The following is a 13589-nucleotide window of genomic DNA, read 5'->3' on the forward strand; positions in this document are numbered from 1 at the left end:
AAATTAACAACACTCGCAACCATCGAGACAAACGTGATAAAAGGGGTAGAGAGATATAAGCAAGGTTTTTGAATCCAGGCTGAAAAATCAAATTGCCTGGGTGTATACCTTTAAAATCACCACTCTATCTGTTCCCCTACGCCCCCGGCTCACATTCACTGGGAACATAAAGGCTCTCCCTGACTACGTTCTTCTAAGTACTAATTTTCCACACAAATGCGGTTATGTGTGTGTGTATAATAAAACATTATGATTTTTGAAGTATTTTGGAAATCTGTCAGGGAGGAGAAGGCCCAGTGAAAATGCTTTAAATTTTTTTTTTTCCATTTATAATGCATACCACAGCTTAAAAAAAAAAAAGACATTTTCTTTAAAGCAAGAATAAATGTCTAACAAATGAGATAGCTAAGCAGAGCCAACGTTAGTTTTTAAGATAAGTGTTGGAAAGATGAATTTGTTAAGAAGATAAAAATAGATTGAGCAGTTAATTACCCTGAGTTACATTAATGGTATGGAATGCTGGAAGGAGGCAGTGTGAGCATGCTACAAAGAACACTGAATGACCTACATTTGGGCCTGAGTCAGTTCTTAATTAGCTGTTTGACCTGGAGGAAACCCCTGATACCTGCGTGAACCCAAGATCCCCTGTCTATGAAATGCCATTGTTCTGGGTGATGCATAAGGTTCTATCCAGCTCCCAACACCTATGATTCTTTATCCAGAGAAATTTATATTTATGTGTAAGAGTGTTTATAGTATTTATAGTATAGGTATGTTCATTTTTATTTTGATATTAAAATTCCTTAAAACTCCAGCTTTACGCCATACTGGATCTATTACTGATAAGCACTATTAATGTCATGCTGGGTGATTTTACCTCATTGGATTCTAAAGCTAATAACATTTCATCAGATAGCTGCTACACTGATTTACATAGCGTGCAGTCTTCATTTGGGGTTCATATCGCATCAAACACACACACAGTGCGCCAGGCAGATTAGTCTGAGCAGTGTTACATTACGTGTGTTTTGAGAGACTACATGCAATCCTTGGAAATATTTTTCAAATGTAATCTTCTAGAAATGTTCACATTAATTTATGAGCTCAAGAAAGAACACCCTGAGTTCAGGCAATCTTTATCATTTATACCACCCGTGAAAAGGGCAATGGAAAAATCTGAAATGCATTGTGGTGATGTTGCACAATGTGGATGTTGCTAGGTGCTGTCGAGTTGGTTCCAACTCACAGCGACCCCGTGTACAACAGAACGAAACACTGCCCAGTCCTGTGCGATCCTCACAATTGTTATGCTTGAGCCCATGGTTGTAGCCACTGTGTCAATCCATCTCATTGAGGGGCTTCCTCTTTCTCGTTGACCTTCTACTTTACCAAGCATGATGCTCTTCTCAAGGGAGTGGTCCTTCCTGACAACATGCCCAAAGTACATGAGGCGAAGTCTCACCATCCTCGCTTCGAAGGGGCATTCCGGCTGTTCTTCTTCCAAGACAAATTTGTTGTTTCTTCTGGCAGTCCATGGTATAGTCTGTATTCTTCACCACCACCATAATTCAAAGGCATCAATTCCTCTTAGGTCTCCCTTATTCATTGTCCAGTTTTAACCTGCCTATGAGGGGACTGAAGATACCAAGGTTTGGGTCAGGCGCATCTTAGACCTCAAAGCGGCATCTTTGCTTTTGAACACTTTAATGAGGTTTTTTGCAGCAGATTTGCCCCATGCAATATGTCCTTTGATTTCTTGACTACTGCTTCAATGGGAATTGACTGTGGATTCAAGAAAAATGAAATCCTTGACAACTTCAATTTTTTCTCCATTTATCATGATGCCGCTTGTTGGCCCTGTTGTGAGGATTTTTTGTTTTCTTTGAGATGCAATCCATACTGAAGGCTGTGGTCTTTGATCTTCATCAGTAAGTGCTTCAAGTCCTCTTCACTTTCAGCAAGCAAGGTTGTGTCATCTGCATAATGCAGGTTGTTAATGAGTCTTCCTCCAATCCTGATGCTGAGTTCTTCTTCATATAGTCCAGCTTCTTGGATTATTTGCTCAGCATATAGATTGAATAAGTATGGTGAAAGGATACAACCCTAATGCACACCTTTCCTGACTAAATCACGCAGAATCCCTTTGTTCTGTTCGAACAACTACCTCTTGGTCTATGTACAGGTTCCTCATAAAAAAAAAAAAAAAAAATAAGCACAATTAAATGTTCCCATTCTTTACAATGTTATCCATAATTTGTCACGATCCACACAGTCGACTACCTTTGCATAGTCAATAAAACGCAGGCAAACATCTTTCTGGTATTCTCTGCTTTCAGCCAAGATCCATCTGACAACAGCACTGATGTCCCTCATTCCGAATCCTCTTCTGAATCCAGCTTGAATTTCTGACAAGTCCCTGTCACTGTACTGCTGCAACTGCTTTTGAATGATCTTCAGCAGAATTTTACTTTTGTGTAATATTAATGATATTGTTTGATAGTTTCCGCATTCTGTTGGATCACCTTTCTTTGGAATGGGTACAAAAATGGATCTCTTCCAGTCAGTTGACCAGGTAGCTATCTTCCAAATTTCTTGGCATACAGGACTGAGCACCTCCAGTACTGCATCCATTCCATGAAACATCTCAGTTTGTATCCTGTCAATTCCTGGAACCTTGTTTTTCGCCAATGCCTTCAGTACAGCTTGTAATTCTTCCTTCAGCAGCATCAGTTCTTGATCATACGCTACCTTCTGAAATGGCTGAACCTTGACCAATTCTTTTTGGTACAGTGATTCTGTGTATTCCCTTCATCTTCTTTTGATGCTTCCTGTGTTGTTTAATATTTCCCCTATTCAGTCTTTCAGTATTGTAACTTGAGGCTTGAATTTTTCTTCAGTTCCTTCAGCTTGAGAAATGCTGGGTGTGTTCTTCCCTATTGGTTTTCTATCCCCAGATTTTTGCACGTGTCATTATAATACTTGGTCTTCTCGAGCCACCCTCTGAAATCTTCTGTTCAGCTCTTTTACTTCACCAGCTCTTCCTTTCACTTCAGCTACTCTATGTTCAAGAACAAGTTTCAGAATCTCTCCTGACATCCACTCTGGTATTGTCTGTCATTCCTGTCATTTTAATGACCCCTTGCTTTCTTCATGTATGATGTCCTTGATGTCATTCCACAACTCATCCGGTCTTTGGTCATTAGTCTTCAACATGTCAAATCTATTCTTGAAATGGTCTCTAAATTCAGATGGGATATACTCAAGGTCCGATTTTGGCTCTCATGAACTTCCTCTACATTTTTTCAGCTTCAACTAGAACTTGCATATGAGTAATTGACGGTCTGCTCCACAGTTGGTCCCTGGCCTTGTTCTAATGATATTGAGCTGCTCCACTGTCTCCTTCCACAGATATAGTCGATTTGATTTCTGTGTGTTCCATTCAGCAAGGTCTACACATATAGGCACCGTTTATGTTGTTGAAAACAGGTGTTTGCAATGAATAAATCATTGGTCTTGCAAAATTTTATCATGCGATCTCCAGCATTGTTTCTATCAGCAAGGCCATATTTTCCAAATACTGGATCCTTCTTTGCTTCCAACTTGCACATTCCAATCACCAGTAATTATCAATGCATCTCAATTGCATGTTTATTCAATTTCAGACTGCATAATATATACAATATGAACATAATTAATGTACTACATTGTATATCTAAAAAAGGTTGAAATAGTAATCTTTATATGTATGTCTACAGCAAAAAACAAAAAAAGGTATCTTTCTTTTTTTTCTCAAATAAGAACAGCTGACAAATAACTTACATTTCCTGAAAATAATGAGGCCCTTCATACTTTTGGGCACTCTCTGAAATGCTCATTCACAAACCAGATTTAAAGTCCGGCTCAGTGATCCTGGCAGAATATCTCAGAGACCTCAGAGACCATGAGAGAGCAAATCGCTCCTGACTCCCTGGGTGCTGACCCTCAAGGCGACTGTGTCCATGTTCTCTCACTAGCCCCCGGGCTCCTCCTACCACTGGACAGACCTACTAATCTTTTCCCCATTTCTCCATCTGTTCTCTAATGAAGAACCCCTTCATTATGGGGTTTGGTAAGAAGCAGCTGAGGCCTTTGTCCCTGACCAGAGAGATATCCATAAGCATTTATCATACCCATCTTGTTTATTTGTAAATATGTATTTTGTTAGGGAGAAGTTATGCCTTTCTGATCCTTATACATGATTTTATATAAAGAATAGAAATAAGCATTAAGGGGATTCCTCCTCCAAGAAAACGCTGACGTATTTAGTCTGCACTACCAGAAGGGAATCTGGCCACAGCCACAAAAGATATTCAAAATATTTGGGATTCCCAACCACATTTGTACTCTCGTTTTTCCAAAGGCAAACGGATGCACTTTTGTAAACTTGGGAGATAAAAGGAATACTTACTAATCAAGGCACTGTGAACCAACTCCTAGAATTGAAAATCAAGTGTTCAAACGTTGAGACTAATATATGCAAGGATGTCAGCGTGTCGCATTGAATCAACCTTGCAAATCAGCTAACACAATGCAGTCAGAAATAGCAGCCATGGTTTCTGCAGGGAAATCTCATCACTCATTATTTGTAATATTACCAAAAAGTTCCATGATTTGCCTCTGGTAATATTCCCTACAGTATATGTAGAAGAAAGGGTTAGTACCATTTTCCTAAAAATGAGCTGTATATGCCTCTGTGCTATCCAGCCAACTCCCAGCCTTCCATGAGGTTCCCTTCACACGATTCTGTATGCTAGGAGGTCCGTTCACTGTGTTTCCCCCCAGGGTCTCGCCTACTGTCCTTGCTCACTTCGGTTTATGTTTATACGCGTAATTGCAACTGGTGTTTCTACCTTACCTGTCTTAGCTTTCAATGGCGGCAACACTCTCAGATACAGAAATTTAATAGAAATCTTGTTTTTGAACTGAATCTTGATTTCTTTGCATATGTCCAATAGGGTATTTCAAATGATGGACAGTCGTTCCATTAAAGTACTTTGGATATGTAAAGAGGTGTTATTTAACTAATTCTAAGACATTTTTTCTCGTTTTAACATCTCTGAAATCAGCAAGGCTTGGTATAATTGACATCATTTTTTTTTTCTTAATAGTACAAACGATGAAGGTTCATCCCACATCAGTAAAATCTTAGATCTAATAAAATGTGATCTTTTCTAGCCATTTCTTGAAGAAGAAGGAAAAAAAAAACTTTCCTGATAGTAAAATACGCATTTAAAAACCACATGACTGAAAACTTCAACTTGAGAAGCGGTTTAATCCTCCTAGTCTTAACTCTAAAACCGACCCTTGTGGCTCAGTGGTTAGTAGCGTGGCTGCTAACCAAAGGGTAGCAATTCAAATTCACCAGCTGCTCCCTGGAAACCCTATGGGACAGTTTTACCCCACACTATAGGGTCGCCATGGGTTAAAATCAACTCAACGGCAACAGATTTGGCTTTTTTTTTTTGGTTAGTTTTAACTCTGCAAATACTATGTATTTCAATGTTTGATTTGAGCCTCAATTCCCAAAGTGAAACTAAGAAAAATACCTAATTTTTCCTATTTCTTTTCATTTATATTCCTAGTTGCCTGAGAGGTTGTATTATAGTATAACCATGTACAATATTTCCAAAAAAAACTAACTACATTCTTCAGTTTTATTTGAAGCAGGGTGAGGAATTAAATGTTTTCAGTCAAAAGCCCCTAGCACTGCCATACTGTAGCTCCAATGTAAAAGGCAAAAACCAAAGAAAAATTAAAAAAAAAAAGAAAAAACCCTACCAGTAGGATTATCTTTCACAATACAAGTAATCCCTCCTGTCATCTTGAGTTTTGACACACTCACGGAGTTTGAAAGAAGTTGATTGGTTTCATTTAATCTCAAGATTCCTACCCAGATGGTTGGCCAATCCAAGAAAGGGAAACACATTCTTACAGACAGTACTTGACAACTCAAATCATCATTAACGAGCACAAATACTTTAAAAGCAAATTAAGACTAAAAAGACCTAAAATGCCTTTCCAGAGAGTCTTCACATTAATATTCAAATCTATTCTCCTGAATTTTAACTAGTCCTTGTCATTTTATTTCAAAATAACTTTTTTATAGTAAAACCTGTGAAAGCTGCAACTTGGATAAGACTGAAACCTGTCAGAGAAGGAAAACTCAAATATTTTCCACTAAAACAACTGATGGAAAAGTGGTAAGACTGCACCCTGTCAAAGGCAGAAAACGTATGAGACCTGGAAAAACAAGGCAGTCCCATTGAGTTTTCACTATATAAACTATCGTTTACTAGTTGTTTTAAGTTTAATTTTCCCTTAAAACCAAACCAAACCCATTGCCAATGAGTGGATTCCGACTCATAGTGACCCTCTAGGACAGAGTAGAACTGCCCCACATGGTTTCCAAGGAGTGGCTGGTGGATTTGAACTGAAGGCTTTTCGATTAGCAGCTGCACTCTTAACCACTGCACCGTCAGGGCTCCAATTTTTTCCCTTAGTCACACACAACACTGAAATAGTCATCAAAATGTTGAAAAAAACAGAAGTGACTAATCGTGTAGAACACTCCTTTTTATAAAATATTAGAACACATACTGACTTTCTTGCCAGTAGTTTGTTCAACTCCTCAAGAAAACTTTTCCTAAAAACCACCACCCAGGAGACCAAAATCATTCTCGCCCAGTTAACAGCCCTTGGAAATAATTTTATAAGTGAAACATATGATGAGGCATTAAATATCCCAAAAAAAAGGTCTACTTTACATCCACCAGGGAAAAGAAACGAAGCCCCAAAGTAAAACTATCAATTACTGTCATCGCTTTGTTGCATCGAAGAGTTGAATCACATCACAAAGAATTTCAGAAAGTACTAATTTAATTAAAATAGGAAACCCTCCAACCACCTACAGCTTTGACTAGCTCATAAATTAGCAAATTTTCTACTTAAATTAGGCTCCCTTCCCAATATCCACCAGCTATAGGCACTATGACTAGTACTATGGAAGCATCTTTATTTTCTACTTCTTTTTATTGTCCCTTTTTCCTTCCTTCCGAAATTACTTTACATTCTTATTTCAGACATCTGTATCCTTTCACATCACACCTAAGAGACTTGATCATACAATGGCCGTCACAGAAAGCAATCACACTCCACATTGATGAATGGTGACTTACAAAATGATTTCTACCATTGAAAGAGAAAATTTAGTTGAGACTTTCAATTCCAAACAAAATACTAGAACTGAAATGACACTGACTAGCTATGAGCTTCTGGAAGTCACCCACCTGGGGCTGCATGCGACTTTCTTCTTCCAGCTGTCTCACTCTTGCCTCCAGCTGCCTAACATAGGACAATGTTGATTCTAAAATTAAAAAGAAAGAACTCACATTATACACACAAGTCTTGTTTGGGGCACTGTCAGGATATTTCTGGCTTGATTTATTCAAATCTGCTAGTGAATACTTAGGGTGTTGTTTTAAAAAAGAGAAAAAAAGAAATGACTTCTCCCCAGAAAAATAATAACAGAAGCCATTGAAACCACAGACATTTTTGAACAATTGGTACGGAGGATTTCAGAAATTTGTAGGTGGTGAGATTCTTGGCTTTTGTACACCGTGCAGCCCTCAGATATTAAGCATCTTGAAGGCAGTCATTCCCTCTTTTCTTCTTCTTTTGGTGCAATGAGCTCCCCCCACATGGGATTTCTTATAATGTCAACTGAATACACAGAAAAATTACAAGGTTATTTTAAAAAGCAGAAAGTAAATAATGTGTTTTGAATATCCAGCTCCCTTCATTTTCCCAATAAACATTTTAAGTCTTAAGATCAACATCTGTTTTCTCACAAACCGACATATATTAAGTCTCTAATTCAGAGAAGAGTCGTGAAAAGGTTACGTCTTTAGACTGCGGCTATTGACTTTGATTCTGGCTAATGTGCCAGAGACCCCAGTCATTGCCAAATCTTGAGGTAAACAAGGGGCAAATCTGAAATCGATTATTTTCATTTTTTTCACCAGGTCAAGAGCTGTATCCTCAGGAAAAGGGAAAAAGGCGTTTCACTGGAGGAACAATTTGAACAGTTTGTAACTTCTCTTTACTAGAATGAAAATATTCAAGTGCATCATATAGTAATATAGCTACAATTCCTTCATTACCCAAGAACAAAGGTAATTCCAGTGTAGTGAAAGGTACATGGCAGCAGGGTCCCTGCAGAGTGTATTTCCGAAGTTAACATTAAAACAGCAGATTCTCTTCAGTCTTCTTCAGTCTCAGAATCACAGAAGAGCAAGAGGCAGTTCCCGTCTCAGAGGAAAGACGGTAGCGCAGTACATTTAAGAGGCGCGTGTTTATGGCCCGTGATGAGCCAAGGGTAGGATACTGATGTAACTTAGCAGGCTCGTCTGCTAAGTCCTGGAAGTGCTACTTTATTACTTTTATATGGAAACTGTTGAGATGAATTCAATGACCATTTTTGTAACCTCCAAAGCAACAAGCTGACCTTTTATTTTCCTAAAACAGATAAGAAGCTCCAGCCCTTAACTGTAACAATTGAGCTCATCTCTGACCGGTTTCCAGCAGGCCCGTTGTCACCAACTGTGTGCAGAAAGCCTCCTCACTAACGTTAATACAGCCACCCGCTGACCTCACGCCAACGGAGAAGACTTAGCCTTGAGCAGTCTTCATGTAAGAAGATAGAAACACGAGGTAATGGAAATGAAAGATATTTGCTAGAGGCACGCTCTGTGTTTCCTTTTTAGCTCAGTGAAATGTTAAGAGATGGCTTCATGGGCTGTTCCAAAAAAAAAAAAAAGTATGCGGCATAAATGAATAGCAAAATTATTGATTTCATGAGTCTGCTTTATTCTAGTGAAATGAATAAGTCATTTGCAGATCATTACGGTGTGAATGCAGATTGCTTGATTTACAGTCTTGCATGCCCCACTTCCCCCTTTAGCAAAACAACCACTTGATGAGGCCCATCCAAGGGAAAATCTGCCCAGCCCTGTTCTATTTCTACCGTGAGCAAATACGATTCCTTTTCCTTTGTTCATAATTGACACCGATCTCTATCGCCTCAACACTGTCCCACCTCTAAGTCTACGATACTTCAAGCAACTGAAATGACTCTACACAGAATGATTCGGATGATATTTGAGAGATTTTACTGAACAGCTTTTTTTATTTTCGGTGACTATCTTCACTCAATTTCTTTTTTTCAAAGTGCAGTTCGCGGTTCACACATTTGATGTTTTTGCTAAGTTTCTACTTAAATTTCAAAAGTCTTATCGTACGCCAGTTCAGGAAAAAAAGAGGGCAAATTCCTGTATTTGGAAAACATTCCCTAACTCCAGTTCTCATGTTGAATTACAACAGGTCAAGTTCAAAATCTTAGTTTCAAAAACATTCACTGCAAATATGAATTGGGACCTGTTTGTTGTCAGGTGCTGTTGAGTCAGGCCCTGACTTGACACACAGGGACCCCATGCACAACAGGATGAAACACTTGCCGGTCCTGTGCCATCCCCATTAATGGCTACAGATCTGACCATTGTAATCCAGAGGGTTTTCACAGGCTTAGTTTCAGAAGTCAATCGCCAGGCCTTTCTTCCTGGTCCGTCTTAGTCTGGAAGCGCCACTGAAACCTGTTCTGCATCATGGCAACACAAAGTTCTCCGACAGACATGTAGAGATAGGGAATATTTTTAAACAGTTAAATTAATTTTCAAAAAATTGTCTTTAGAGTGAAGACAAAGCTAAGGAGAATTTTTGAATTCAGTCGTTCATTCATTTGACAAGCATTTACAGTATCACTGCTTTGTGTCAGCCACTGTGCTAAGGTTGGGAAGAAGAGAAGATCAGTTATTGCAAGTTTCGAGTTTTTTGGTATGTAAATTTCCTTTTAGGGTCACACATACATGTATGTGCTGTGTTCTAGAAGGTCCTGCTAGTTGTTCCTCGTCTCTGTTGCAACTATTAATTAACAACTAATGGATACCCTATATGGGAAACATCCTGAGGAGGAAACAAAACAAAACAAAAACCCTGATCTGCAGGCATAAAAAACAGAACTCTTGCTACTGGTTGTTTTCGTCAACAAGAAAGCGATTATACAATCATTTAATGGGGCTGAGCAGGCAGAGATTTTTCTAGAATACACCTGAAGAGCAGCACTGGATCCCCGAGTCCCCAGATGAAGGGCCGTTGAAGAAAACCACCCAAACCTCAGACTGCGACGGGAGAGGAAAATAAAAATTTATTCTGTTAAGCCACTGAGATTTCAATGTTTCCTTGTTACGACATCACAGGCCGGCCTAGCCTACCAGCACATAACCAAGAGTGTCATTTCTTACATATGCAAACTGTGTCTTTTTAAAATAAAACTGAAAAGGGTACTGTAAGAAACTCCACAATGAGAAGGGAGGAAGGGACAGGAGAGATAGACTGATGGAAACAGGGAGCCCAGGGTGGGGAAGGGGACAGTGCTGACACATCGCGGGGACTGCAACCCATGTCGAACAATCTGTGTATGAATTGTTGAATGAGAAACTAATCTGCTCTGCAAGCTTACACACACGCACGAATCCACACATTTATAATATTCTTATCACAACCCACAGCTGATCCTAGTTTATCATTAGAAAAAATTGGAACGATGGACTTGTGGTATGAGTAAGAATAAAAAGGAGCCCTGGTGTGCCAGAGTTTACTTGATCTGGTCTTTTGTAACTCCTCCCCCATGCTGCTTCTTCCTTTCTCAGGGGACGTCCACAGTGGTATCTACTAGGCTATAAGCTGGCCTCCCTCTACATGGGGGGAAATGAAGAACAGTTGTGCACTGGCCTAAGAGAAATATGGTACAAAAACTGCATTTCTCTTCTTATCAAGGGATACATAACACTGCACTACAGTACGGTACAATTGGAATTGATCATTACATTTTAGACCAATGGCTGACAGCTGCTAAAACTGAGATTTCAGAATGCCATCCGGGCTTTCAGAATTCTGAGAATAAGGTTCCAAAAGAGCACTAGGGCTCCCCCACAAAAATAGCCAGATATTGTGCTATGAACTACACAGATATACAATGAACTAAAATAATCTGAGAAGCCATACTGTATGAAGAAGAACACAGCATCAGGACTGAAGGGAGACTCATTAACGACCTGCCATATGCAGATGGTGGCTCAGTGGTTAACAGCTATGGAGAGCTACAGCTGCTAACCAAAAGGTTGGCAGTTCAAATCCACCAGCCACTCCTTGGAAACACTATTGGGCAGTTCTACTCTGTCCTATGAGGTCACTATGAGTCAGAATCAACTGAGTGGAAATGGTATTTTGTCATATATATATGCAGATGACACAATCCAGCTTGCTGAAAGTGAAAACTTAGAGCACTTACTGATGAAGATCAAAGACTAAGCTGTCAGTATGGATTACACCTAACACAGAGACAACAAAAATCTTCACAAATGGACCAATAAACAACACCATGATAAATGGAGACAATATTGACATTGTCAAGCATTTCATCTTACCTGGATCCACAATCAACGCCCGTGGAAGCAGCAGTCAAGAAATCAAGCGATTTATTGCATTGGGCAAATCTGCTGCAAAAGACCTCTTTAAGGTGTTCAAAAGCAAAGACGTCACTCAAGGACAAAGGTGTGCCTGACCCAAGCCATGGTACTTTCAATTGCCTCATAGGCATGAAAAAGCTGGACAATGAAAAGGAAGACTGAAAAGGAGTTAATGACTTTGAATTATGGCATGGGTAAAAGATTCTGAATATACCATGGACTGGCAAAAGAACGAACAAATTTGTCTTGCAAGAAGTACAGCCAGAATGCTCCTTAGAGCGAGGATGGGGAGACTTCGTCTCATGTACTTTGGACATGTTATGAGGAGGGACCAGTCCCTGGAGGAGGACATCATGCTTGGTAAAGTAGAGGGTCAGCAAAAAGAGAAAGACCCTCAATGAGATGGACTGACACGGTGGCTGCAACAATGGGCTCAAGCACAACAATGATTGTGAGGATGGGGCAGGACCTGGGAGTGTTTCGATCTGTTGGACATAGGGTCGCTATGAGTCAGACGCAACCCAATGGCACCTACCAGCAACAACAACGACTTTGAAAATACTCCGGTCAAAATATTAAACGCTCTTTTCTTCCCCTTGGTATCTAATGCACTGTTGCTCCTCCAGGGAAACATTCATCCTTGAAATTACCCATGAATTACTGTGACTGTTGTACACACAGGTGTACTGTTGGTAGTTGAAAATGTCTAAGGTTTGTCAAATCTTTGAGTGGCCATGATTAGATGAAGCGCAGGCTGGTTTCCAAAATTTCAGGGGAGAAAACAAAATCTGGTGATGATCCATTCTAACACAAACTACAGCATTTGGAAGAATAGAGAAGAGGAACATACTGGTTATGGGTTTATAGATGTTGGCTTTTCTGTAGCTAAGAGTTAGTCTCCCTCCGCAAGAAGGAGCCCAATGGCCACATGGTTTCCAGTCTCTAGCAATCTCTCCAATAAATCCCAACCTCTGAAGACACTTCTTGGATGAGTTCAAAATTAATCCCAACACTCGCAGGCTTTTTAGAACTATACGTTGTTAAAATCATTACCGTTCTGAGGAAAAGTGGTTTTCTTCCTCAGGCAAGCAAAGTTCAACTTCCCACTCAGAAATCACATTAGCTCCAGAAGTAAAAATGATTACATTTCACACTATAATTTGATGTTTTTCTTATTAAAAAAAAAAAAAAAGAATCTTGTTGGAATTAGCATTTTCGAATTTGCTTGGATATTTAATTCAGACTGCCTTATTGGAAGAGATAGGATAAAAAAAAAAGCAAAAAACAGACAAACTGAGCGTTAATTGCCTTAAATGACTGAAAATTGGTGTCGGGTCTTGCCTTGGCCCGATACCTATGAAGCTAATTCTACCTTTTGTCAGACGCTTCCCTCTGCACCCACCGGAGAGATATGAGACAGTTACAGTCTACCTTTTTCCTCCGTGAAGGAGCCTGTTGACTGTTTCTCACTGTCCCAAGCTCTTTTAGCTCCATGTCTCTTCTCTTAGTCAAAAACACTCTCCCCATTCCACTCTGCCTAGTCAGATACTCCTTATTTTTCTAGGCACACTATGAAATGTAGCTTTCTAACAATTAGCATTGCCAAAGATGAGAACATGGTGCTTTGTGTGATACTGTCTTCATGTCACTGACGGCGTACTGGCAGTGTTTCATTCTATCGTGCATGGGGTCACTGTGATTTGAGGGCCAACTCAACCGTAGCTAACAATGACAACACAGTATGACAAAGGCACCGGGAAATGGGTTTTCACCAAGCACAAGAGATGTGTGTGTGTGTGTAAGAGAGAAGGGGAGAGTAAGTTATGTGGGAAGAGTGTGCAAAACGTGAATAATTTCTACCAAGACCTTGGAAAACAATATGAATGCTGTTCAGTGGACATCTGCTCAATGCAAAGTGTTCCCTTTTGGTTACAAATATCCAGTGGAAGGAATTTGAACTTCACCTGC

At 39.7% G+C, this 13589-nt stretch overlaps 1 protein-coding gene across 3 annotated transcripts in view; it reads right to left on the reverse strand.

Moving 5' to 3' along the window:
• Positions 1-13589, reverse strand: part of CCDC85A (coiled-coil domain containing 85A) — a 237219-nt gene that overhangs the window by 41314 nt on the left and 182316 nt on the right. For all 3 annotated transcript variants that reach the window (XM_064277034.1, XM_064277035.1, XM_064277033.1), the window contains exon 3: positions 7326-7402. In XM_064277034.1, the coding sequence (XP_064133104.1) occupies positions 7326-7402 (77 nt within the window). The remainder of the gene's footprint in view (positions 1-7325; positions 7403-13589) is intronic.

Source organism: Loxodonta africana, chromosome 26 (assembly GCF_030014295.1).
Source record: "Loxodonta africana isolate mLoxAfr1 chromosome 26, mLoxAfr1.hap2, whole genome shotgun sequence".
Taxonomy (NCBI): Eukaryota; Metazoa; Chordata; class Mammalia; order Proboscidea; family Elephantidae; genus Loxodonta; species Loxodonta africana.